This window comes from Rhipicephalus microplus, chromosome 3, assembly GCF_043290135.1.
Source record: "Rhipicephalus microplus isolate Deutch F79 chromosome 3, USDA_Rmic, whole genome shotgun sequence".
Classification (NCBI taxonomy): domain Eukaryota; kingdom Metazoa; phylum Arthropoda; class Arachnida; order Ixodida; family Ixodidae; genus Rhipicephalus; species Rhipicephalus microplus.
This window is the reverse complement of record NC_134702.1, coordinates 132181142-132208972: the sequence shown is the minus strand read 5'-3', so window position 1 is coordinate 132208972 and position 27831 is coordinate 132181142. Positions and strand designations below refer to the sequence as shown.

General features: G+C 43.3%; 1 protein-coding gene across 6 annotated transcripts in view; it reads left to right on the top strand.

Moving 5' to 3' along the window:
* LOC119185884 (uncharacterized) overlaps positions 1-27831 on the top strand; it is a 188195-nt gene that overhangs the window by 113592 nt on the left and 46772 nt on the right. For 3 of the 6 annotated variants that reach the window (XM_075890230.1, XM_075890229.1, XM_075890228.1), the window contains one exon: positions 5155-5676. The exons of 2 other annotated variants lie outside the window; for them this stretch is intronic. In XM_075890230.1, coding sequence (XP_075746345.1) covers positions 5155-5676 — 522 coding nt within the window. Of the gene's footprint in view, positions 1-5154; positions 5677-27831 lie in introns of those variants that run through there. One more of the 6 variants, XR_012894374.1, reaches the window with a different exon arrangement.

Genomic DNA, 27831 nt, shown 5'->3' with positions numbered 1-27831 from the left:
TATTCAGTGACTGCTGTGTCCATGCCTAATGTAAACATGTGGAACGTGAGGATGCCTCAAGAAAATCTTTGCACCCGAACGAGAACGATCAACTTGACGACAACGCCATTGTGCTGCATATGCAGCAGCAAAAGAATGTGAGCACATAACGCAGGCAGGACGTAAGTGCGTCAGTGTTCTGTGTGTAAGGAGGAAGAAGAACAATGCGCCATGGTGGGCCATCTCTTGAGCCAGAAGCGCCGAGCGGGAGCTGTTTGCCCCAGCGCCTTGATTACTGTGTCGGTTGTCACCACCCACTTTTACTATTGATAGACCTGCTGTGCAAGTGCTACTTACACCTGGAAGCCCCGTTTTTTTGTGTACCATTTAGCACACTAGTTGGCATTTGTTGCATTCCGTGGCTCGTGTTCTTAGAGCTGTGCCAAGCTAAAACTAGTCTGTAATAAACAGACAGCAATTGTCCATCTGTCCCATGCTGCAGCAAGCAATCCACCACATTGTGACTAATAGGCTGTCAACAATGTTAATAATATTGCCCCGCCGCGGTGGTCTAGTGGCTAAGGTACTCGGCTGCTGACCCGCATGGTGCGGGTTCGAATCCCGGCTGCGGCGGCTGCATTTCCGATGGAGGCGGAAATGTTGTAGGCCCGTGTGCTCAGATTTGGATGCACGTTAAAGAACCCCGGGTGGTCAAAATTTCCGGAGTCCTCCACTACGGCGTCTCTCATAATCATATCGTGGTTTTGGGACGTTAAACCCCACAAATCAATCAACAATGTTAATATTGCAAGACAAAAATTTGCGTCAGTAACTCTTCAAGCAATAATCACGAGCCATAACCTCCAAATTTCTCGCTGTCAGGGCCCCGTTCAGGGGCACTTGTTTGTCCTCTTGATGTACAAATACTCCAACGCGGGGCTACTATGAGGCTCTTGTTCTGAAGCTGAAGGACACTCCACAGGAGCTTTGTGGCCTCCTTGCATTACGATCGCAGCCAAGCCCACTGCTCCTTCTGCCTCTCAAATGAACCTTCAGGGGAAAAATGTCTCTGTGATCCTTTTTTCTTGTGTGTGGGAGTTAACATCGTTACACTCACTCTCAAATTGTTGCTTTAACACCTAAAACTTACTAACATAACTACTTCAAAAAAGTTTCAATAGAGAAAATTGATCAAGAGGTTCCACAATTTTGAATTCAAACAGGTAAATAGAAGGTCTCACAGAAGAATATGCGTGGAGCTCTATGCACAAGCATGAGTTGTGATCTGTGGCCTTAGCACAGCATTTAGAAGGGCACATGTCTTTTCTACTGAGAACAAAAAATGGGGTAAAAATGTGAAGTAAATAATAAGTAGGGGTACGCAAATATTTATATTTTTGGATGTCTTTTGAATGATATTTGCTATTCGGTTCAATTCGTACGGCAAATTTTGCTATTTGAACTATTATAACTTACCAGAGACAAAAAATAGGGTCAATGTCTGACTGAAAGGGACCCTCCAAATTTTTAATATGTTTCACCTCATCACACTCGTATTGCGTGAAAGCTGCCTTTCTGGCTCTGCTACGGTCGCAAATGTACTGACTATAGAAAAGGCTGATTCTAACAAGGAGATGATAGGTGTGGCAGAGACAAGGGCTTATTTATAGTGGTTTTTGACCAGAAATTTGATCAACTCTTTGGCTGCGTGAAATCGTGCATATAAACACATTCGTGCATATATAAATCCAATTGTGCATTGCCTTATTCTTTATAAGGCAACTACAAAATGCTACCCTACCAACACGTCAATTTTGCCAAAAGGAAGACTTTTATCTCATAAGAATAAACTTTGGAAGCCTCTCCAACTTTTTTCTAGAATTTCACATGAAGTATTTGAAAAAAATGCTAGAAGTATTCGAGAAATTTCAGAAAAATATTCAATTTGCACACACACTTCAATAATAGAATTCACTTTGGCACACATACTATAACAATAAAGTTTAAGAGAAGTGGGAAAACCAGAAATAGTTGAGCATTTTATCGCACACTCGTGCCACAGAGAATTATTGTTCTTGTTCTTCAAGCACTTTGATGATGTTGAAGCAGGCAAAACCATATAAAGCATAGCCAATTAGTGGCACACTTGCACCGCAGCGACCTTTTCCTCCTGTTCTTCCAGTGCCTTGACAGTAAAATTTAATGTCCAGCAATTTAAGGGCCTCGATCATCTAGTGTCATCACTTAAATCGTTCTCAAATTGTTCTTGTAAAGTGTAGCAGATGGCAGATATACAGGAATTAGGCATGCTAAAATGGGCATTTCTTTCACAAATTCAGTATAGTATACACAACACTCTCCATGAAGCAATTTAAGTGGCCTAGCAACCCTTTTCGAGCATGGTCAGAAAATGCTGCCGAGGGCAGTCGAGGCACCTGAGAGCATGTGAGACAGACATAATAGGGCAACATGCAGCCTGTTATTCATAATTTATTATCAGTCACCTGAAAAACACTGTTTCCCCTGAATAAATAAGGCTCCAAATTCAACTGACTGCGCTTCAAGTGCAATGTGTACAACCGCAACTGGAGGCTGCCACATGCCCGTGCACCTGTTCGTGATTACACTGAGAAGAAGCCCCATGTTTGAAGAAAAAAAGGGGGGGGGGAATAAAAGAGCTGAAGTTCAGGATGCACGTTGATAAATAGGCATAGCTTCTTGTCCCACAGTCATCCCCTCCTGCGTGGCTTTGAGTGAGCTCACTCGAACAAAAGGTGAAAGAAAGCACGTAACGTATGTGACAAATTCCTGTAGCTTCGCTAGTACTTCGCAGATTGCAAAATTTTTGGCAACAGTCGATTTAGGATGAATGAAGTTTCTCTAAAAATCGGACGTATGCACTAAGGGACAAAGAAGGCAAAATAACTACCAATATGGATAGGATAGTTAAAATAGCAGAAGAGTTTTAGAGAGATCTGTACACTAGCTGGGACAACCACGACTTTAATACTATAAGAACTAGCAGTAACCCAGATGACACCCCACCAGTAATGATAGAAGAAGTCAGAAAAGCTTTGGAGAGCATGCAAAGAGGCAAAGCTGCTGGTGAGGATCAGGTAACATCAGATCTGCTAAAAGATGGAGGACAGATTGTGTTAGAAAAACTAGCCACCCTGTTTACGAGGTGTCTCCTGACGGGAAGAGTACCAGAGTCTTGGAAGAACGCTAACATCATCTTAATACATAAGAAAGGAGATGACAAGGACTTGAAGAATTACAGGCCGATTAGCTTGCTCTCTGTAGTATACAAGCTATCTACAAAAGTAATTGCTAACAGAGTAAAAACATTATAATTCAATAAACCAAAGGACAAGCAGGATTTCGAACAGGCTACTCAACAATCGACCACATTCATACTATCAATCGGGTAACAGAGAAATGCTCAGAATATAACCAACCACTATACATAGCCTTTATAGATTACGAGAAGGCGCTTGATTCAGTAGAAATATCAGCCGTCATGCAGGCACTGCAGAATCAAGGCATCGATGAAGTATATATAAACATTCTGGAAGAAATCTAGAGGGGATCAACTGCTATCATAGTGCTTCATAAAGAAAGCAACAGAATACCAGTCAAGAAGGGTGTAAGGCAGGGGGACACAATCGCCCCAATGCTATTTACCGTGTGCTTACAGGAGGTTTTCAGAAGCCTGGAATGGGAACAGTTAGGGATATGAGTTATTGGAGAGTACCTTAGTAACCTGCGCTTCGCCGATGACATTGCATTGCTGAGTAACTCAGGGGACGAATTGCAACTCATGATTACGGAGTTAGACAAAGAGAGCAGAAAGGTACGTCTTAAAATGAATTTGCAGAAAACGAAAGTAATGTACAACAACCTCGGAAAAGAGCAGCGCTTCGAGATAGGTAATAGTGCACTTCAAGTTGTAAAAAACTATGTCTACTTAGGGCAGGTAATAACCGCGGAGCCGAACCATGAGATTGAAGTAACTAGAAGAATAAGAATGGGGTGGAGCACATTTGGCAAGCACTCTCAAATTATGACAGGTAGATTGCCACTATCCCTTAAGAGGAAGGTATATAACAGCTGTATCTTGCCGGTACTTAGCTACGGAGCAGAAACCTGGAGACTTACAAAGAGGGTTCAGCTTAAATTGAGGACGACGCAGCGAGCAATAGAAAGAAAAATGGTAGGTGTAACTTTAAGAGACAAGAAGAGAGCAGAGTGGATTAGGGAACAAATGGGGGTTAAGGATATCATAGCTGAAATCAAGAAGAAGAAATGGACATGGGCCGGGCATGTAGCGCGTAGACAAGATAACTGCTGGTCGTTAAGAGTAACTAACTGGATTCCCAGAGAAGGGAAGCAGGTTAGGGGGTGACAGAAGGTTAGGTTGCCAGATGAGATTAAGAAGTTTGCGGGTATAAATTGGCAGCAGCAAGCACAGGACCGGGTTAACTGGCGGAACATGGGAGAGGCCTTTGTCCTGCAGTGGACGTAGTCAGGCTGATGATGATGATGATAAAGTTTCTCTAATGAAGACATTTGATGATTACTTGGAAAGGCTTTTCAGGGCTTCTTCATTACAAGGCAATGCGAACATGTGCCTGTAACATGAAGGTAGGAACTCTTCAACCTGATATGGTTTTGTTATGGCACAACGTAGTCATTACAATTCCAGCCTCCAGTTTTAAATTTAGTCGACCTGTTCCAAAACTTTACCCACTGTACAAACCACACTTTTATATCAGTAAATTATCCAAAAATGAAGAAAATGCAAATATTATGTGAGCAAATACAGTACATAAATATAAAAAAGATAAGTGCAAGCTGCAGGAGTGTAAATGGCATATTGAGGCTGTATGAGGAATGTCGTGGGACTGGTAGAGATGAGTAATAATGCATCAACAGCAAACAAAATTTTCAAAAAAGAAAGCAAAGCTGCCCACTTTGTTATTTCTCAAGGCCAGAACTGTAAGCGGCAGTCCCCCCACTGAGTGCTGCCCCCCGAAAAGCAAAAAAATTGGATAGTTAAGTCAGCCATAAAATAAGGTGATTCCACACAAGCATGCAACCACAGCTGACACAAATGGGCACGGCGAAAACTCGAGAAGCGGACCATTAACCATGCGTCCCGCATTCTTGTTCCAGATGGCTTTGCTGCCAATTGTCGCTGCTTCTTGGACACCGCCGAATCGCACCTGCGCTTCGCATGCTTATGGAACAGGCGACAACTTCACGGAATTTGCCATCAACTGGACCTCGTATCTTGGACAGGATATCGGCAGCGCATGCGTGACATCGGCCAGTTCAACGCATATAAAAGAACAGCTTCAAATCGGATTCTTCGGTGGGCACGGCGAAAACTCGAGAAGCGGACCATTAACCATGCGTCCCGCATTCTTGTTCCAGATGGCTTTGCTGCCAATTGTCGCTGCTTCTTGGACACCGCCGAATCGCACCTGCGCTTCGCATGCTTATGGAACAGGCGACAACTTCACGGAATTTGCCATCAACTGGACCTCGTATCTTGGACAGGATATCGGCAGCGCATGCGTGACATCGGCCAGTTCAACGCATATAAAAGAACAGCTTCAAATCGGATTCTTCGGTGGGCACGGCGAAAACTCGAGAAGCGGACCATTAACCATGCGTCCCGCATTCTTGTTCCAGGTTAGTTGTGTTGGTTCATACTGTAGTGATGAAAGAGGTGTTGTTGTCGTGCCGTGCCCACGGACTTTGATTGCTTTGGCGTACGAGTGCTACCATGTGTGCAAACTGCTACTCTGTGGTGATGTGGAATTGAATCCAGGTCCTACCAATACTGAAATGCTCCAGACACTGATACAGGGCCAGCAGGCTATTAGGGAAGATTTAGCAGAGCTTAAACAGCGGTTGGAAGTTGCCGAGAAAAGTGTTAGCTCTTTCTCGACCCGAATGACCAAATTAGAAGCAAATGTAAGAGAAATAGCCCGGAAAGTGGACAGTTTTGAAACTCTCAACAATTCGGTTGAAAAAATTCAGCAAACACTCATGCTGCAGCAGGAAAAGCTTACAGATCTGGAAGACCGGAGTCGGATGTCGAACCTTGTTGTGTTTGGCATAGAGGAGCGAGCGAATGAAACGGAGGATGTTCTACGGCAGAAAGTAATAAAAGAGGTGTTCGAGGATAGGCTCGGCGTAAAGTGCTTGTCTGTTGCTAGAATACACCGTTTGGGAAAACGTGCTGGAAAGCGACCTGTAATTCTGTTTTTTCAAAATTATACGGAAAAACAGGAAGTGCTGCGGAACTGCAAAAAGCTGAAGGGAACACAAATTTCCGTGCAAAATGACTTTTCTGCTGACACGCTAAGAAAACGAAAACTGCTATGGCAAAGCGCCAAAGTCGAGAGAGAGCAAGGCAAGAGGATTGCGCTGGTGAAGGATAAATTGCGTGTTGATTCACAGTTCTACGTATGGGATGATGTTTCGAACACGCGTGTCATTGTTCGATCTGGCAAAGATCCTACGCAAACAGCGTAGCTTTCACTGTCTGCATTTAAGAACCTTCGTATGCTCTCTTTCAACGCAAGAAGCATTGTGAACAAAGCGGATAAATTAGAACTATTGCTTTTGACGTACGACCCTCATGTGGTTGTTATCACTGAGACTTGGTTGCATGATGGTGTACGAGATGACGAAATTATTCCTCCCGGCTATCAGATAAACAGGCGTGATCGAGGCACACGTGGCGGAGGAGTTGCGGTTATTTGTAAACTTGGTATTGATGTATGTTTGATCAATCAGATTGCCGATCACGAAAGCCTGTTCCTCAACGTCACTGTAAATGGTTTAACCTTTATGCTTTGTGTTGTTTATAAAGCCCCGGAAGTCTCAGATTCTTTTCTCGAACAGCTTTACGACCATCTCCTTTTAAACCGTACACGTCACATCATGATTACAGGTGACTTCAACCTTCCAGCTATCAAATGGAAGAACTTAGCTTACGGGCAATATAAATCGAGTGATGTTGTTTTAGACGCAATGTTAGCTCTGAACCTTGACCAAATTGTCTGTGAGCCTACGCGCAACAGTGCTGTCTTGGACTTATTCTTTGTCAGCGATATCTTTTTAAATGGTGTTATCACAGTTGAAAAAGGAGTGTCAGACCACAGTTTGTTGTTTTTCTCTTGGCCTTATCGATGCTCTGTAGTGCGTTCGAGTACAAATTCAGTGGATGTCAAAGATTTTGATCGCGCTGATGATACAGCAATCACAGATTACTTAGACAGTGTACTAAGCTACAGCATGCACGATGATGTCCATGCATTGTGGATGCGATTTAAAAGTGCGGTCTGGTTCTCCATTCAGCAGTTTGTCCCCTTCCGGAAGGTACGCCAGAACCGTAAACATCCATGGATATCTCGGGAGATTATCCACATTAAACGCAGAATCAAGCGACTTAGAAAGCGTAAAAACGTAGCACCCGAAAAATTTGAGGTTTTGAAAAGAAATTTGGCGACCAAAGTAAATGATGCTAGGACACATTACTATCAAGTCACTCTCCCTTCATTCATTAAAGAAGATCCTGCTAAATTCTGGAGATTTCTGGCTCAAACCAATGAAACAGTGAATAGAATTAAACTGGACGGCAAATACGAAACTGACGGCTTCTTAATATCGCAGGCATTCAATGAATATTTTCACAGCGTCTTCACTTTTTCCAATGCTTATGTACCTCTGCCAGCTATTGTTAACGAGGTGAACATTCCCACTGTCACAAGGGAGGGTGTTTTGATTTTACTAAGAAAACTGAGCACCAAAAAAAGTATAGGACCAGACCAAATCCCAAATACATTTTTAAAGCGCTATTCTACACAGATAACTGATTTCTTGACAGAGGTATTTAATAAATCATTGCGTAGTGGTGAAGTTCCGGGTGACTGGAAGATTGCGCGTGTTGTGCCCATCCATAAGAAGGGAGATAAATCAATTGTTTCTAATTACAGACCGGTTTCCTTAACTTCAGTAAGTTGCAAGTTACTAGAACACATAGTGGCTCAAAATATTCAGTGCTTCTTAGCGGATAATAACATCTTGTCCCCTTGCCAACATGGATTTCGGAAGGGATTGTCCACAACAACGCAATTGGTTATAACTATCCATGATTTTATGGCAGTTTTAGATCGATCAGGGCAAACTGATATACTTCTACTCGATTTTTCTAAAGCGTTTGATAAGGTTCCGCATAGTAAATTACTTCTGAAATTACGTAACATAGGATTGCCGCTTTATCTTATTAAGTGGGTTGAATCTTATTTAACTAATAGAAAACAGTTCGTCGAAATTAAATCTAGTGTATCTGGGATGCTCAATGTCACTTCTGGTGTGCCACAGGGAAGTGTGTTGGGGCCACTATTATTCCTTATATATGTAAATGATTTAGTGCAAGCAATCCCTGACACAGTGTCTATTAAGCTTTTCGCGGATGATTGTGTTGTGTTTAAAGAAATAACCTGCTCTGACGACCATAACCTATTACAGCAAGCTCTTCGCAACATTGAATGCTGGTGCGCAGCATGGGACATGGAATTAAACGTTGATAAAACAGTGCTCATAAATATAACGCGGAAAACAAATCCTAGTGTGTTTACCTACAATATTCATGGCTCACCCATTCAATCGGTAACGCAGTATAAGTATTTAGGGATCACTCTTTCAAGTGATATGACGTGGCGAGCACACATTTCGTCAATATGCACTTCAGCTTTTCGGAAGCTGTGCTTTTTGAAAAGGAAGCTTGCAAAGGCAACTGTGAATGTTAAACTTCAAGCGTATAATGCAATTATCAGACCTAAATTGGAGTATGCGTCCGTTGTATGGGATCCGTACACGAAAAAAGACATACAGAGCTTAGAAGCGCTACAAAAGAAAGCCATCAGATTTATATTCAATAAGTACAAAAGACTAGATTCACCAACTCAACTCATGAATGCTAATAACATCCCCACCTTGGCTGTCCGCAGAAAAATCAGTCGACTTAAATTCTTGCGCAATATTTTTAACGGAAAACTTGGTATGTCTGCACCTTCATATTTAAAGACCACTACAGCGAGAACTACGCCCAACGCTCACAAACACACCCTACAACACATTTTTGCCAAAACAGAGGCATTCAAACAGAGTTTTTTCCCCCGCACTGTCTCGGATTGGAACAGTCTACCTAAGTTCGTTTGCGAGGCAGACGATTTTGACGAAGTCCTTGAGCAATATTTGTGTTGTATTGAACATTGAATCATTGTAACTGTTATATTGCTGTTATGCTGCGTTATAAACTTTTATATTGCTGTCATATTACTGTTAAACTGTTATGCTACGAGTGTTGTGATATATTGCTTGCGCTGCCAGTGTTGTTATCACTGATTTCTGTATTCTTTTTTTTCTGTAATTCCACTCCTGCCTGGGCCATGCTGGCCTGCAGTATTGTGAAATAAATAAATAAATAAATAAATAAATGAGCACTTAAACAGCATTAAAAAAGAAGCCCCCAAGCACAGCCCCTAATGAGCCCTTTGCAGCTACACGAGCTATCAACAGCTGTTTCGCTGAAGCATGCATGCTCCTGCACCCTCCTCTGAAAGAAGGCACCGCACAATAGCCAGCATGCTTTCCACCAAATGCTGGTGCAAAAGCCCCCCCAAAAAATGAGAACTCAGGACACAATGTCATGTAGAAGCCGCTACAGTGCTATGACAAAAGCATGCAAGAAACTTATTCATTTCAAGGCTTTTTTTTGTTTTGCTATGCATGGATGAGTCATGTAAATATTGCTCGAACCAGGGTGCGAATGGCAACTATTGGCACTCTTGTTCAAGAATAATAGCAATTGAGAATCGAGATTAGCAGTTACCTCTTTTGGATTCAATCTCACTTAACTCTACAAAACAAAACGCTGGTTAAAGCAAATGTGAGTGCTCCCAAGAGTGAAGGGTTTTAGTGCTGTTAGTGACCAATGACCAAGTCTGGCGAGTCAACTTACGAGTCCGTTAAAATATGATTATCTTTTTCACCTATAGTTTCAGTGCTCCATAAAAGCAATATATTGCATAATAGGTGCTCCAGCTGGCACCTTGCAGTGTCTCGTGGCAGTGTAGCGGCCTCCCTCCACATAGAATTGCGCCTTGAGCTCTCAGTTTTCATAGCTTACACAAGCATTTGTGCACCAACTTAATATTTATAGCTGAGAGGCCAGAACTACAAGGAAGGGGGGGGTGGGAGTCGAGGTTCCTTGACATGCCCTCCTGTGAATTTCTTCCCGGGACATTCTCATAAAATATCTGAGGCGCCATCTCTTTAAATAGAGATTACCTTACTTGGTTGCAGTCACTATATAAAGGTCTGAAATTGAAAGGTTGTAACTGGAGCACCAATTATGCAACACATTGCTGTTAAGGAGCATTGAAACCATGTGTGGAAAAGATAATCAACTGGAGCACCAATTATGCAACACATTGCTGTTAAGGAGCATTGAAACCATGTGGAGAAAAAATCATATTTCAACGAACTCGAAAGTCGACTCACCAGACTTGTCAGACTTGCAATGAGCCGCTAGTCTTAGTCTACTAGTAAGGCCTAAGGAAAAAATATATTTCATGAGTGAATCAAAATGATTCGCAGATTTCCTTTTAACCTATGCAGGGTGCTGCTCAATATAAGCACGCAGAGACAGAGTAAATGCAGAAGTGGTTCAGCTGGTAAGGCAACGTGTTATGATATAGAAGAGTTCTTCGGTTGTCCAGAGAAGTGTTACATTATTAAGTAGTACCATCGATCATCTTACATTGCTGCCGAGAAAAACACTGACCAGAAAAAATTTGAAACAATGCAGCGTGATGTTTTGCATACGAAACAGCTCCTAATAGCACCTTATTAGGGCATCAGTCAGTCAGTCTATGATGAAGATTTTATAGATGATGCTGTGCAGTCACTGAGGAGGTGTTTTGAAAGAGAGTCTCACACAGTGACACTGAGGAGTAACAAGTATTCACTGACTGCAGCAGGGGAGCTCCTGGTCAATACTGCAGTCTACATGGAGGGACTAGTCGGGCTGGTGATAAAATCATTGCTTGAAGGATTGAATATTCTGGAGTGCCTGAGTTTCATGCTTGTGATGAGCAATACTTGATTGTCTCACCATCATTGTTAAACCCACTTGAGTTGGCCAGTGATTTAACTAGCCATTCATTTAGAATAAAATATTGCAATGGCAATTATATGGACACTTTCAACAGATGCTACTATTGAACATAAGGGCGCAGTTACGAGTGCTGGTGCGTGCTATTTGGATAAATATCACTACACGGCTTGTTTACGTGGTGTGCTCTCAGCACTTTTAATTCGTTGAGACTATCTGCAGCACAAAAACCCACTCACTGTCAGCAGCACTGACATTGACTTTAACCAGTATTTCGTTTTGTGAAATGGAATCTGAAGAGTTAAGTGCTAATCTTTGTATAGCATTCTCATTTGCTCCTATTTCCTTCATTGCTTCATGCTTGTAACAAAACTCTGAGCTCAGACTTTATCTTTGGACCCCAACCAGCATTTGCTGGCGTGCTAAAACAGGGGTGCAACAGCTGAAATACCATTTGGAGCAATTTTCGGAGCAGCAAAATGTTACTTTTGGAGCACTAAATTCCAAGTTCGGAGCTGGTTATGGAAAGAAAGAACATGCATTTTTATCATGACATAGTGAATTTGGAGCACTATAATAAAGGCGGCTTACATTTAGAGAAAAAACATGTATAAACAATTCAACATAACCTAAATTATGTAGTGTGAGCATACTATTTACTACTATTTCAATGAAGGTAGTATTTTGAACCACCTTGCTAAGGAACCAATGATAAAGTTCATATGAGCGTTTACTGCACCTGTTAAATCAATTGACAAACTCTGAGAATTTCGATATCAGTCTGCCGATATTGGGAGCTTGAAATTTGGAAGATTCGTAAAAACGAGAAGTAGAGGTGGTGAAAAACAAAATTGGCGCACAATTTAGTTTATTTCTGTAGAGAAGCATAAATGTCACACACTGCTTCAAATGATTGACAGTAGCTTATTTATACGTCAGTAATTATACTGGTACTCAGAATATAATGGTATACAAACGCATGAGTAACTGAGCAAAATGTGAAGTGTCCCAGTATCGCGAACAGCCCCTTGTAAATCTCGACAGGCTTTTTCGCGGGCACCGGTCTAGTGCGGCAAAGGTGACTCAAGCAGCTTTAGAACCAAAGTCAACAAATTTTCAAACCGCTCACCACCCCCCTCCCACCCAACCTTTTCAGCATGGGGCTATGTACCGCTTCGGCTACCTTGCAAGACGAGTTTGACCAGATAAAGTAACAACGGCGCACGCCCTTTGCCCCGGCGACGGTACTAGATATCTATCGCCAAGACCGTGGCAAGGACGCAGCTTCCAGCCAAAATTTGTTATTTGCCACTGCTAAGGTAATCAGCGCCGGCATTTGCAGCACGTCGATCTTGTTCGAGCCTTAATAAGCCATAGCCGCGTTTCTGGCAAGAGAACTTACATTTTCCGCGAAGGGTTGCTGCAACACATTTTTGTTTTAAAGTTCTGCCATCCCGCCGATACGTATCTGTTGTGGTCAGTGGACCGATAGACATGCAGCGTTGTTACTTTATCTGGTCGATCACGTCTCACGAGCATAGGGTGGGTGGCTAGATTATTTTAGGTATATTCTAGGCACTTTACTTCGGATCTGCGTGCTTTGAGTGATGGCGCAAAGCTGCAGGTGGCCGACATGGCCTGCATTGCTCACCGCAATTAAAACACCTGAAAAGAAAATTGAGGCTGGCTGGGCATTTTGGCGCAATTTTAACAATTTCACGGGTTTGGCGAATCTCGGTGCAACAATCGGGAATTGTATCAAATTGGCGCGATTGGCACAGCTGCTGCAGCCCTGCTAGAAGGACCTAATGTTAAACTGTTCAAGCTTTAGCAGTGCATTTTGGGGGTAGTTAAGTCAGCCATTAGAGTCTACCCGGTTACTGCCTCCAATTAAGGGGTAGCGACAATAACTTTTCTGCACTATGTATCTTCTTTGCCATTATTGAATAAGACAGCTCTGCGGGTGTATGTAAACACTGCCTTATTTCAGAGCACCGTGTCGATTAGAGAAGACCGGCAAGTCCCAGGCTTCAACGTATTTTTTACCCTATTGTAATCATTTTCGAGCATGTAATAATGATAGCAACCAGAAGTTTATACTAATTTGTTCAGAGCCTTGCGTTCTATTGACCGCACCAAAGTATGGTTTATTTTATTTAAAAAATTGCATTTTTTTGCTCCTGTACATGATTTTGGACATTTTGCACACTTTCTTTTAGATCAAATGAAAGTTATTCTAAAGGATAAAGTTCAGTTCAGTACACCACCATGTGGTGCTTGAGTATGTGCACAAACAATCAGCATGACATCTTTTGCCATTTTAAAATTATCATACTGACATAACAAAAAATGCCATTTCGGGAAGATGGAGTTCTACTTATGCAATGAAAATTGCACATTTTTTTTCTGTGCTGACCTAGTTTTTTTACTGTGCCACCTTATCTATTTCATTGTGTCTGACTTCGGTAAATGCTTAAACAACACTAGTTGGACAGCTTTTTCTTTTCGCTAAAAAATGCTAAACTTCATGCTTTTCGTCAATTTACAAAGAAAATAAGCTACAAATATACCATATGTAAAAGGGCTATTTGCTTTTTTCAGTTGATTAAAAAAAGATACGCAGGATGAAGGCAATACTGTAATATCTCAAGCAAGCGTCCCCACCTAAGCAAGTTCCATCCTCTCTCTTTCAAGATATTTAAAAAATGCACGAACAACTGAGCAAGCACTCCCCCCCCCCCCCACCTTTCTGCCATTTCTGCAGTTTCCTTGACTTCCTTTATTTAGAAGCGCAACGAGGTTGCAGAATCATAGTGAATTTATGCATATTTATTAAAGTGTATCAGTTTCGTTGGAAGCACATGCGACTTTTTCACCACAATCTTGATTTTTGATGCAAGACCGAGCAAGAACTCCCCCCCCCCCCCCCTCCAATTCTCGTCACCTTGACCATAGCGGGAGCACTTGCTCAGGATTACACGGTACACGAAAATTGTGGAAAAAGAATCTGCTTTCATATCTAGTAAACAATGAAAAAGTACTTTCTTCTAACTTTTGCTTACCCTGCTTCCTTCATACACAAAGTTAATAACATAACCCTTACAAATATTATTTAGTTCTGCAGCAATGGAATATGCTGCCCGCTGATACTGTGAACTCCTCTTCTGTCAAATTTATGAACAGAATTCAGAACTTATGTGAACACCTTGTATACTATACAATGTGCATATTTCTTGCTCTTACTTGCTTTGTACATAAGTCCTATTTATTTTCCTCACATTTTTGTGTATTCGAGTTCAACCCATTCCTGCATGGGCCCGAGAAGGGGCCTGCAGTATTGTAAAATAAAATAAAAATAAGCTACTTTGAAATCCACATATACTTGGTTCCCTACACTGACAGACGCACGTAGTTTCAACCCTGTTCAAGAAGCGTGAAGTTGGCAGACTTGTCAATTAATATGCCCATTGAAAACATCAATGCTATTGAAAGCTAAATTTCTTAACAGTATACACTTGCCTGACAGCTTCCTCTTGAAGCATGTGAAGCCCTGTCAAGGTGAGGCATCATTGGGAAGGACTGTGGTAGCGGCTCAGAAGTTGTAATACTGGTTGTGATGCAGCAATGGCTGAAGTGAAATATAGGTCGTGGTGGTGTTAGAAGCAGCTGCAGTGTTTCTGCCGAAGGTGCCTGACCTGGAGGATATGACTGAAACCTAAAGGGTGACAGATAATAGGTATTAAGAAATCATGAAAAAGAATGTTCACTACATTATAGAAATTCGCAACTTAGAGTGATGGACAGCTGAGCTTGTTGGTAGAGATTTATGTTGGACTTCTGTGAACATAATCAAGAAGCGTAGCATGTAACGGGTGTGTCGTGGGTAGTCCTTACATTCACAACATAGCTCAGGGGCTAAAGAAAGTGATAAATAGATACAACATCAATGCATTATGGCCACCAATAGACTAGGTAATAGACGAGATATAATGTCATGCTGAAAAACGATGAGAGGGGACAAGAAGCTGGACTCACATTTGTTTCGTAAACACACCAAAAATTTTGTTGATTACCATACAGGCGTAAAGTAACATGTTCCTTTTAGCTTTGGCCATACCTACATAGGGCAGATGGGCCAGTGTTAACTATAGATGAATGAAAAAGAAGAGAGCGCGAACTACAGGCTCACCAAAAATTCTATCTTTAAATTGTCGAAGGTGTGTTGAAAGCACAGGCCGACCAAAAAAATGTGAAGCTCACTCAATCACAAAATGTATTTGCACATATGGCTCATTCAGATTCTCATTTATGGCCCAATCCGAGTTAGAGTGACTCGGCTTGTGAGGGAGTTTGCCGACCTATGGCTGAGAGGGGTTCTGAAGTCTGCCATTTCTTTCCTCCAAAGCCTCTATTTGTTGCTCAATCCACTCGTTTCAATGTAAAAGTTTTCTCTTTTTGGAGGAGGCTCAATCAAACAAGCTTCTAATTGCCAGAGCCATCCTACAGGGCTCTTTTTCTTTCTTGAATCGCTGCCTTCTGCGACTTCTTTTTTTTGGAGGGGTGGGGTGGGGGGTCTTGGGAGTGTATATATAAACACAAAATATTACCACTCAGTAGAGACGCTCTAAATGCCATAAAATCCAGAGTAAGCACTCCTAACAGAGCAAGCACCTCCCAACTTTCTTCAAGAAATGCTAAATAAGTAGCCTCTTCTCCTCTACCACCATCTTCAGTGTTTCTATTTGCCGAGTGAATGCGAAATAAAGCCGTGTATGCATGGGCATTCAAGAAAGTGCTTAAGTAGACGCACAGATGTGCATTTTTTATTCTCAGTGATTCTTCCACTTCCACGTTAAATATTGACCGATGACTGAGCAAGGGCCTACTCTTCAAACCTTGTAAAATTATCATTCGCTCTCCAGGAGCACTCGCTGAGAATTTTTCGATAAACATAACATACTACGAAGTCTGTACTTTCCAGTAACACGTACCTGAAGACTAGAGTTGCAGTAACTACCTTACTAAGTCATATATTACTTCATAGGTAGCTATGAATATTCATTTGAATATCATACTGTCTGCTGTGTTGCTGACCGCAACAGCTGCATGTGCTTCTTAATTTATAACTATGCAATAGTTGCACATCATATTTGCAGACTGATGTTTATGCAGTGATTTACCCACATGAATTCATGCAAATCATTACAAAATTAACTGCTTCATGAGCGTAACAAACATACAGTCAGCATGAGTATAACTTGAGAAGCTTGCTTTGGCATGTTGACACTCCAGAGATACATTTCAGCCCATAAAATACAATGCCTATATTTTTCAAAGTCAAACTGGCCCCTGAATAGAAGGCAATTAAAATTTCATGATGCAATGCATATGTGTTGTACGATTTCTTTAGTGTGCCTGTCTATCTTATGAGGTCACAGCTTTCAGTTCTTGACGCAAAGCACCCATGTAAGCATGCCTCGGATAAGTGTGAAGTGTGTGCTAGAATTCAATTTCAGGGTGCTGAGCAGTGCAGTGCAGCTGAAATTCATCGAATATTGAACAATGTGTACAGCACCACTTTCAATACATGACAGCAAGGCACTGCAATAATGTAGGAAATTAGAAGCATGATGTACAATATTTACAATGCAAACTGACTGGGAATGAAGCAAGTGTAAAACAATGATTTTGTTGACTGAATAGATCATATAATTCGGGAAAATCATTGGGTCAGAATTTTTGGGCTGAGTAATTCATTTCCCAAAATATTACAGTTAGCTCAATACAGCACAGATGGTATACCATGGTTGGACACAGAGTGAGGCTCTAGTGCTGCAAACTGCGTGCAGTCAGTTCGTAAAATGCTGACTGGTCATTAAAACGAAACGATAAACGGGTGCCATTTTGACATTTCTCTGGCACTACTATAATGTACTCCAGAACTGAAGGTGCAATACAAACAGTGGAAGCATTCTGATGAGCGTAAATAAATTCAAGTGAACCTTCTCCAAGAAGAAGTGCATGGCTGCTGTGTTTGGGGCGATAAATGGTAGTGTTTCCTTGATAAAATAGGTGAGGCATAAACCCACAAAGACTCATGAGATTTGCCATCTGCATCGGCTCCTAGTTAAAGATATCCGTGGCACGCTGTTTCGCTGGCCACGCTTTTGTAAACGTAGACAGAGTTTTTTTTTTATTGATATGATATATAAGGAGATGTTGGCGCACCATTATGGCGCCGGCTACTCCTTAGCCGTTGATTGAAACTTGAACACGTATCTTGAAGCAAAACATACAAAGCAGTGCATGGAAAATAGGAAACTCAGGCACAGATATGCAAAGACACACTTATACGCACTTATCACAATGGTAAGTAAATGTTTGAAAGTCATTGTAAGAAGTCTCTGGAAACAACAAACACAAAACACAACAACAAAACAACAAAGCACACGTCTGATCTTTATAAAGATGCATTCGCTCGTATGTACATAATAGTCGACACGTTATTCATTTCACAACACACACGTGATGGGTGTCGCATGATACTGTACATAATAAGTACATGTGTTACAAATGCAAGCTTGTTCTTTGTTAATACTTGTCAGCAATCCCGCTGTCTTGTAAAAAAATGTGTTAATGCTTTTAAAGCGTGGGACTGTAAAGCTCCAGTTGGCCACGGGCCCAGAAGTTTTTTTCATGCTAAATGGTCTGTGGTCCAATGCGAACAGTTCACTTTTAAGACGGCGTCGCGGCGTGTCATGATGTGGACAGTGTATGAGAAGGTGACAGACGTCTTCATCTATAAATCCACAATCGCATTCGGGTGTTTCAGCTCTGCCGATTCTGTGCAAAAAATAATCTGTGTATGCGGTGCCTAGTCTCAATCAGTGAATTAGAGTTTCCATCCTTCTATCTTATGCCAGCGTAATTTTGAATTCAATAAATGGATCGATATGATATAAATCGCAGCTCTTTGTACTTTGGTCAATCAAACCGAGCAGTTTTGCTCATTCTGAAAGTTGTATTCTTTATAATACTACGCAATTCATTTTTCGAAATCGGTGAAGAAACAGTAACGTCTTTACGATGTGCTTGTCGTGCTGCTTCATCGGCAGCTGTGTTTCCAGGAATGTTGCAGTGGCCAGGTATCCACTGGAATTTGATCTCATGTTGCGCCTTCTTTGCTTTAGTGAGCTCCTTCAGCGTTTCGTATGTCATACTATCACTTATTACTGTCCTGTTTGTACTGGAGAGTGATCCTAATGCGGCCTGTGAGTCACTGAAAAGTACCCATTTTCTAGCGTCTGCTACCGAGTTTATAAACTTTAGAGCATACAGAATAGCGAAGAGCTCAGATGTTGTAGATGACGTCGTGCGGCATAATTTAAACGATTCCTGAATATTGAGCTGTGGTATGATAAATGCCGATGTTGAAGACGTTGTAGTAGTTGAGCCATCTGTGTAAATATGTATGTACCCTGGATACCGCATGTGTATCTGATAAAGCGCTAGTTGTTGAGCAGCTTGGATGAACATGTCTCTCTTTCTGATAATGCCATCCACTGAAAATTCAATGCTTGGTATAACAAGCACCCATGGAGGATAGTCCATTTCAGAGTTCCAAAATTCATGTCTGGGTAATATATGTACATTACTCTGTACTTCGTTATGAGCATTGCTTTTATCTCTTAGTAAAATCTCCAGTGCCAATGGGTGGTCCCTGTGTTGCGTCTGTAAGCGAAAAAAATGGCGGCATGTTTCAATTGTTCTCATGACTGGAAAGGGTGGTTGTCGAGTCTCTGCTATGACAAGGCTGCTGGAAGTGGCTCGTGGAACACCTATGCAGACGCGCAGTCCCCTAGCTAATAGTCTTTGAAGTCGCTCCTCTGAAGTGCGGGAAAGGCCGTGTAACACTGCTGCAGAATATGCAACTTTTTGTCGTAATAAAGCATTGTGAACAGCGAGCATGGATGGTACAGATCCACCCCATGATGTCCCAGCAATTCTGCGGAGTATATTCACTAGCGTATTCACCTCGTTTTCGAGTTTCTTTATGTGAGGTGCCCATGATAGCTGCCTATCAAGTATTACTCCGAGAAATCGATGCTGTGTCACAATCATTAGTGGTTCTTCTTCTAAATTGAGATTGAAGTTCTTTAACTTCTTACGTGTGAAGGGCAATACAGCTGTCTTTGCGTGCGATAGAATCATTCCTCTTTCTTTTAAAAAATTGTTGATAATATTTATTCCGTCTTGCAATGCAATCTGAATTAACCGTATGTCTGTGCCAGATGCCCAAATGCACACATCATCTGCATTTAAGGAGTATTTCAACCTGGAGGCAGTCTTTTAGCTAAATCAGCCATAACACAGTTGAAAAGAAGAGGGCTGAGTACGCTTCCTTGTGGCACTCCCTGTCTGACGTCGTGTTCTGCACTTTTTCCTTCGCTCGTCTGAATGAATATTTTACGACCTGATAAAAATTTGGATACCCACCGCAAAGACCTGCCGGACAGTCCGTGTTCCAACATACTCAGCAGAACATGAGTGTGACTGACTGTGTCAAATGCCCTTTTGATGTCCAAGAACACTGCGACCGTCAAGCTACCACAGGCGCGTTCATGCTCCACATACGTTACTTAGTCCAGTATTGCATCCATTGTGCATCTCTGTTTCCTAAAACCTGTCAAGTAGTTGGAGAATACACCAGTTCTGTTGCACCACCATTGAAGTCGCGCATCAATCATTTTTTCCATTACCTTACATAAACAGCTTGTCAGACTGATTGGACGGAAGGATTCAAGGTTCAAGGGTGTCTTAGCCGGTTTTAGGATCGGAATGATGCGAGCAGACTTCCAAGACTCGGGTACAATTTCTTGCGTCCATAGATTATTGTAAATATCTAAGAGAATAGTTGTGCCTGTGGGCCCAAGGTTCTTTAGCATATTGTACGTAATGCCGTCCGGTCCAGAGGCCGATTTTTGACGACATGATGCTATAGCACAATGCAGCTCCCTTAACGTAAATACAGGGTCTAGCTGAGGATGCTGGGCCCAAAAGCAAGCATTAATTTTCTGGCTGGTTAATGCGACAGAATTATCAAATAAGGCACATTGTGATGCGGCGGGCCTACTGATAGGTTGACAAAATTCATCTGCTACCACAGCTTCTGGTTTGTCTAAAGCTACAGCAAGAGCACGAAATGGGAAGCTCTGTGATACAGGGCCACTAAGTGCTCGAATTACAAGCCAAATTCTTGGAACAGGTGTGTGGGGAGAGAGCGTGCCACAGAAATCACGCCAGCGTCGTTTACCTAAATTTTCTAGCCGTCTGCGCATTACACTGTGGATTTTTTGTGCATTTTTGTATGCTTCTAAACTTCCGCTGCGTCGATATGCCCTTTCTGAACGTCGTCTGATGGCTCTTAGATGTTCATACTCTCCATCGACTGCAGCATAGTCTTTTGGAATCAAGACTTTCTTTGTACATTTATTCGCATTATCTTGCAGAAATTCAGTAAACCTTTCAACTGTCGTGAGTTCACTATTTTGGTTTGTTAGGTGGTGCCGAAAAGCTTTCCAGTTCGTTAGTTTGTTGTAGCGTCTGGTGTCGTCTTTTTGCAAGTAGAGGTGACTATTAGAATGGGAAAATGGTCACGCCCACGTGTTTCTGCATCTGTTGTCCATACCACACCATTCACTAGATCTTGGGAACACAAGGTTACATCGATGCAACTAGAGTAATTATGGCCTCGGAGAAAGTTGGGGAGACGTCATTTAAAATTGTCAAATTGCATTTGTCTGCGGCACACTCAACAATGTTCTCACGTGCATCACATCGATCACTACCCCAGATTATGTTGTGCGCATTAAAGTCTCCGCATATAAACGTATGTGAATTAGAAATGTTGAAGATATTTGTTAGCTCTTCCACCGAAATGCGGCTTGAAGGTTGTAGGTAAAAATTGATCACTGTAAAGCACTGCTCACCAAAGGATACTTTGCAAGCGACGAATTCCGGGAAGTCGGAATCACTTAAGTTAACTTGATGAGAAGGTAGGTCCTTTCTGACGCACAAATGTACTCTGCTAGGACCACTTCGACGAGATGACTTATATATCACGTAGTTGGAGAGGCGGAAATCATCATTCATTCCTGCCTCTTGGATGCAAAGTATTGGAAAATTATACTGCAGAAGGAGTTTACGGAAGTCAGCACACTTCCTTCGAAGACCATTGGCATTCCACTGGTATATGGAGACATCTTTGTAGCGCTTATTCATATGTTAATTGTCGCAGGTTTGACCCAGACTGTTGACACAATAGTGCTTCCAGAGGCAGCAGGGCTTTTACTTCTGGCAGGTTGTTTGCTTCGGGTAGAGCAGACAGGATTGCCTTAAGTGCTGCGAAAAGCATTGGCAGAATCAATTGCATGACTGATGCAGAGGCACGGTCTCCATTGAATGGTTGATTTTCTGAGGCCTGTTGAGAATGACGTGGCGTTTCGATGTTGTAGTTGGGGCGAACACTGGCACTGTCGGTTTTGCTACTTTCCGGCAGAGGTCCCGTGGGCGTTCGTAGCTTTGACGCGTAGGTTGGGTTACTTGAAGGTACTTCTCGTGAGTGGTCTCTCGAGTGTGCTCTCGGGCGGCTTTCTTGGCGGTTCTCTTGGCGTGCTTGTCGGCTGTTGTTGCGGTGGCCGCTGAGGTGGATCACGCACAGGATGAACAATCTCAAGGTTTGGAGATGGTTCATTGGGGCGCGGTTTTCTTCCATGGATGAGCTCATGCCGACGCATTTTTGCAGCAGCTTTACTTTGCGGGCAGCCTGAATATGAGGCAGCGTGATTACCTGCACAGTTTGCACACTTAGGCTGAAGAACAGACTTGCACTCCTTATGATGGTGTTCTTCTGAGCAGATCTTACACCAGCGTGTGTTACGGCAACTTTTCGCCATGTGTTCGAATCGCTGGCAGTTATAGCACCGAAGTGCTGGACCAAGATATTCTTCCACTGGGTGACTGGTCAATCCTAAGTAGATTCTTCCTGGAATCGGGCAGTCATCTCGAAAAGTTAGGATCACTGAGTGAAGTGGACGCGTCGTTACTCCTCCATCTTCCTGGCGGTAGTATTTTATTTGCCGTCGCGCCGATATAACCCCTGCATCTCTCAAGTACTCTAGGAGTTGTTCATCTGAATACTGCAGAAGAACATGTTTTACTTTCCCAACGTTCCGAGTGTATGACTCTGGGATGAAAGGCTCAACTTCCAGGCCACCTACATTTGAAAGCATCAGAAGACGCTTAGCTGAACTTAAGGAAGCAACGCTGACACTAAAGCTTCCATCTCTGGTCGTTCTGAATGACTGCACTTTTTCTTTAGCAGCGGAAACTACTTCAGCTGACACTCAATTGGGGTTCACTTTCCAGAAGCTAGCACCTTCAGCTGTTGGACGAAAGAGGACTGGGATACCCTCTGCTCGTTTCTTTTTATAAGTAACCAACGTAAATGGTTCATCTTCGCCCATGTCTTCTTCATCACTTAGGTAATAAGTTGACGTTTTATCGTCGAGAGGATTCTCTTCTAAGCGAAGCTTTTTGCTCTCAACTTCATCGTCCTCCAATGCTGCTGTGCTCGCTGGAGCCATTTCGCGGTTGTGAATTTGCAAACGTGCCGGTTTTATGATGCTTGGGCGCACCTGTAAGCCCCCAGGCTTTTCATTGTGGCCTGCAGTATCACTCATGTGGTTTCACGCACTTGGACGAGCATAAGGCTCGTGGCGATGGCTACCAACCACCGTAGTGGTCGCGTACTAGCCAAGTCTTTGATAGAGGAACCTCGTGCCTGTAGTGCGCCGAGCCCTCGAAGTCTTCACCCGGCGTCTTGTTGGCACACCGAGAAGAAATGGAACACGCTTCGTCGTTGGTGGTGGCGTCGTCAACACTCCGACAGAGCTTTTCTTTCAATTGTGTTGAAATGTAGTCATTTGCACAATCATAGTCGGCTGTGCAGCTGTCCAAAATAGTGCCAAACGGGAAAAAATGTTCAGATTCCCTTGGGACAAAGATAGAAAATTGAAGTGGATTTTGTGGAGAGACATGGTGAGTGGTATATGCCTAGCGTAAGGTGAGTAATATTTATCGACAATGCTGCATGGATGGTTTCGTTTGACACATTCGGCATTTATGTACAGGCGCTCCAAGCAAAGATCCATAACAGGTTGACTACGTGCCATCAACATATTGACACGACGATATTGGCGCCAAGACTGAAGTACAAAAGTCGTTTGGATGTGTAGTTTTCATCAGCACAATCACTATCTACAAAGCTACGACCAGCATACGGCATTTGTTTTAAAATGCACGGCCGCTATGCAACGTGCAGCCAGCTCTGAGCTTGAAACAGAAAATAGCAAGACAGAGCAGCCAACAGCCGCCCGGTATCATGCCAGGGGTGACACCGTGGAATCCACGGCACCAATTGCAGTGATGTATACACAATTAGTAGTGGTTAAGAAGGCGACGACTTCGCACCAGTTGGAAAAAATGATGCGTCAGTAATGCTATGTAGACAAGAAAGGGCGCTCCACAATTCTATTTATAAAACAGGTATACAATGTGTTAGTGATTTCAACTGTTCCTCCAAGCATTCATTCTGTAGTAAATTTATTCATACCTGATCTGGTGCACATGCGAGCAGGACAGGTAACAAGGCTTAACAAACACGGTGCCTGACTGTGAGGTGAGCATCGCCTAGACCAGCTTGTTCGCCAAAACGATGCAATGCCGAAACGCCTAAGAAGCTCGAATTTACTAAATAAAAGTGGATGTCATTCATGAACATTTTAACATTTTACCAGTCCATCACCGCTGAACACGTAGTTTTAGTAACATATGATACTCGTTGCACGTGGTGAACGTTGATACAAGAAACTATATATCCAACAATCTGAGACAGTGACAGAGTGTTTCAGTTGCAAATGCAAAAACAGCTGAGCGCCCTCACTGAAGCAAACACGTAAAAATAAGCACATTAGTCGGTGATGTGCATTAATATGCGAGTGTAAAATTAGTTGAAAGACGTGACAACCAAGGCCACGCCACTTAAAAGAAAACACATAATTGTGATAGCACATACAGTCGGTTGTTTGCCACTTCAAATAAAAATATTTGGCAATCAGAGCACATGCTTCTCTTTTGTGGTCAGTCGTAGGTGCGGCCATGCTATTGTGTGCTAGAAATTTGCAGAATATGCGTCGGGTTACCATGAAGAAAGCGAGTGACACGGATAAACGCCAATACTCAAGGAGTGATGCAGCATGCGGAGAGCCATTGAAATGGTAGCTGGTACAGACTGCATGCATCCCATGAGCCTTTGCAAGTTTATGCCTGACTTATTCATGGGACATCGCATGACCCTCACTGCAGTATCGTAGGTCTAACTCTCAAATGTCTACAGGGCGCAATTAAGAATAAGCAAAGAGAGATGTCATAAGACACTAGAGAGAGAGAGGAAACTTTATTAGAACTTGGCCGGCAGCTTGGTCTTGGTGGCCTCAGATGGCGGCGCTGAGTCCCTGAACTCAGGCGGCATCTTCGGCCTGCCGGACAGCCCAGAGCTGGTCGTTGAGCTCCGAGCTTCTGAGCTCCGCCTCCCAGCGGCGGCGGCGCCGACGGAGAAGGTCCCCCGCGGCACTCGCAGACGGGACGGCGGCGGGAACGAGTGAGCTCGAGGCTTCCTGTTGCCTGGTATTGGCAGCCGCCATAGGCGCATCGCGAACGGCGGCCGTTTCTCGACCATTGTTATCGGCGCATTCCCAGAGCATGTGGCGCAGCGTTGCTCTGTGCCCGCATGCTTTACATAGATCGGTAATGTGTAAGTGCGGGTAGCAGTGGCGTAAGACGACCGGGCTGGGGTAAGAGTGGGTTTGTAGTAAGCGATAGCTAACGGCATCGTGTCTGTTTAATTTGTCATGCGGTGGCGGGAACTTTCGTCTTTCCAGTCTGTAGTGTTGCGTAATATCTTGGAACGTGATGAGACGATCACCCCACAACCATTGTGGTCTGTGTTGTCGCTGCGTGTCTGTCAAGGTGTCTCGATCCGGCAGATCAGAAGCCCCGTTCTCGGGAGCGGAGGCGGTGGCCACGGAATGTGCCGCGGCTCGGCGAGTGAGACCTCGAGCCACGGCGTGGGCCGCCTCGTTGCCCGGAAGCGGGACATCGGTGTGTGCCGGGGTCCAAAGGAGGAAGACTGTTAAATTTTGTTGTGGCGATCGCGACGCTGAGTCACCATCACCGCACCTCTCAAGGATGCGGGCCGCTTCCCGCGAGATGCGGCCGCGCGCGAAGCCGCGGATTGCTGCCTGCGAGTCGCTGATTACGATCGTAGCGTTCGGCACCATGGCGATTGCTAGGGCTATCGCGGCTTCTTCGGCCGCCTCCATGTGTCCCGTGGTCACCGTGGCGCTCGCGAGGCATTTGCCCGCACGGTCAACGACCGCAGCGGCGTGTGCGTGTCTCCCGTCACCATATCTCGCGGCATCTACGTACACAACTTCGTCGCTAGTGCCGTACTTCTTTTGAAGGTCACTAGCTCGCTGGTTACGGCGCCCGACGTGGTGCGTCGGGTGCATATTCTTAGGAAGCGGTGGAACAATTAGGCGGGCGCGAACCGAGGCAGGAACATCCGCTTTTTCTCCCTGCTGAGTGTGGTACCGGATGCCAAGTGACTCGAGGATGTGTGGACCCGTCTTAGACCCCGACAAGCGTTCGTTTTGCGAAACAACATGGGCCTCAATTTACTCGTCGAGTGAGTTGTGCAGTCCAAGTTCTAGTAACTTTTCAGTGCTCGCATTCAGTGGAACTCCAATTGCTCTCTTGAAAGCCTTTCGTATTATACATTCGATCTTGTTTTTTTCTGAGCCTAACAATTTGAGGTAGGGGGCAACGTATGTTATATGGCTTATTGCATACGCCTGCACTATCATAAGACACTATCTTTTTTTTTTTCATGACAACATGGGGCCACAGAGAAAGCAGCGGGAAGTTCAGTCGCCCAACACCATACAGACTCAACTTAGCTATCTCTGATTGCCATATTTTTGCTAACAAGAAATGCTGGCTAGGAGGCCTGTGCTTTCACCCAGTCCTGTTCTTCGCTCTGCTGCTTGATGCAGACTCGCTTACTGAACTTCTAGGCGGAGAGTAAAGAAAGTTGCAAGCCAGACAGTTCTGATAAAGCCCTTGATCAACATTTGTTGTGCTGAATACTAAATCACTGAGACTCTTACATCACTAAGTCAAAAGTGTGGTTGCTAACTATTAGTGCGGTTCTTTTTCTTAGTAAGAATCATCCTTGCAAAACTGACGTATTTACGTGTGGTGCCAGTATTGTTACTAATTATTTCTGTACCATTCTTCTTTCTTATAATTCCACAGCAGCTTGGGCTATGCAAGGCTGCAGTATTGTGAATAAATAAATTATTGAGTTGGTGCTACACATTGACAAATGTCTGAATCAAAATGGCAAATATGTACAGATGTAGCTGGTAAATGTACCTAAACGTTTCAAATGAAGCAGTCTTCATTTTCGCTCTGGTTACTACTTCAGGACCGAATAGAACTTGAAAAAAAAATGCAACATAGAATGAGTGACCCTTGCCTAGCCAATTAGCACAAATATACTTGAATGAGCGACTATTGTATAGACGTGCTGCTTGTGAAAGCAACCAGGACATTGGAAGTTAGCATCTTGTATATGTTGTTAAAATCAGTTTTACTATTAAACCACATTTACCTTCCAAGTTCTGATGTTCTTTTCACAGTCACTCTGGTAGAAAAGATTGTGTTGCACGGCGAGTCGTTTTTTTCTCCATCTGCACGAGGTCAGTAAATAGTTTAATCAGACAACACATAAAGTTGGAAAGCAGGCTACTATAAATAACCACACAGAAATGAAAACGTAGAATGTGTGACTATTACATGCGAACAATAAATGAATGTAATGTAGTGCAGGTTCGCCATCGAGAATAGCGACGTCGACTTGTTCATATATTAATAACTCTACCGGTGTCACACCGGACATTTCCAGCCTCATCAGGGCCGACCCGAATGTGGTTTTTGATCGCGATCAACAGTGCCAGCTACAACCTATGTCACTGTGCAGCCGCACATAATATATTTTAATCCAGATCGGTCATGATTGTGATCGAAAGATCCCATGGGACACGAGCGTGCGGTATCAGGTGCAGCATGCCAACATACACAACACACGGATAAAATGTGCCACATAAAAAAATAAAACACACACGCACTCAAACATGTTTTCGTTGTGCCTTCCTTTGTTCGCCTAAACGCGCGCCAGCGAAAACGTCATGGAAAATAAAATGACACTCACCTCAAAGAAGGTGGATATCCCTGTAATAGCAGCTCTTCTTGATGTCCTTACCCGGCTCACTTTGCCGATAAAGGCCTTTTTTGCCATATCGGCAACGCTCAGCGAAATGAAGCATTTCTCGAGGTTGTCCACAACGGCGCGGTAACCGTCTCCGCAAATGACGAACGTGACTTTTGGTGCACCCCGCATTTAAAATGACTCTTCACGGTTTTACTTAACCACATCTGTTTCACACCTGCCGCACAGTTCGAAGAGGCATAGA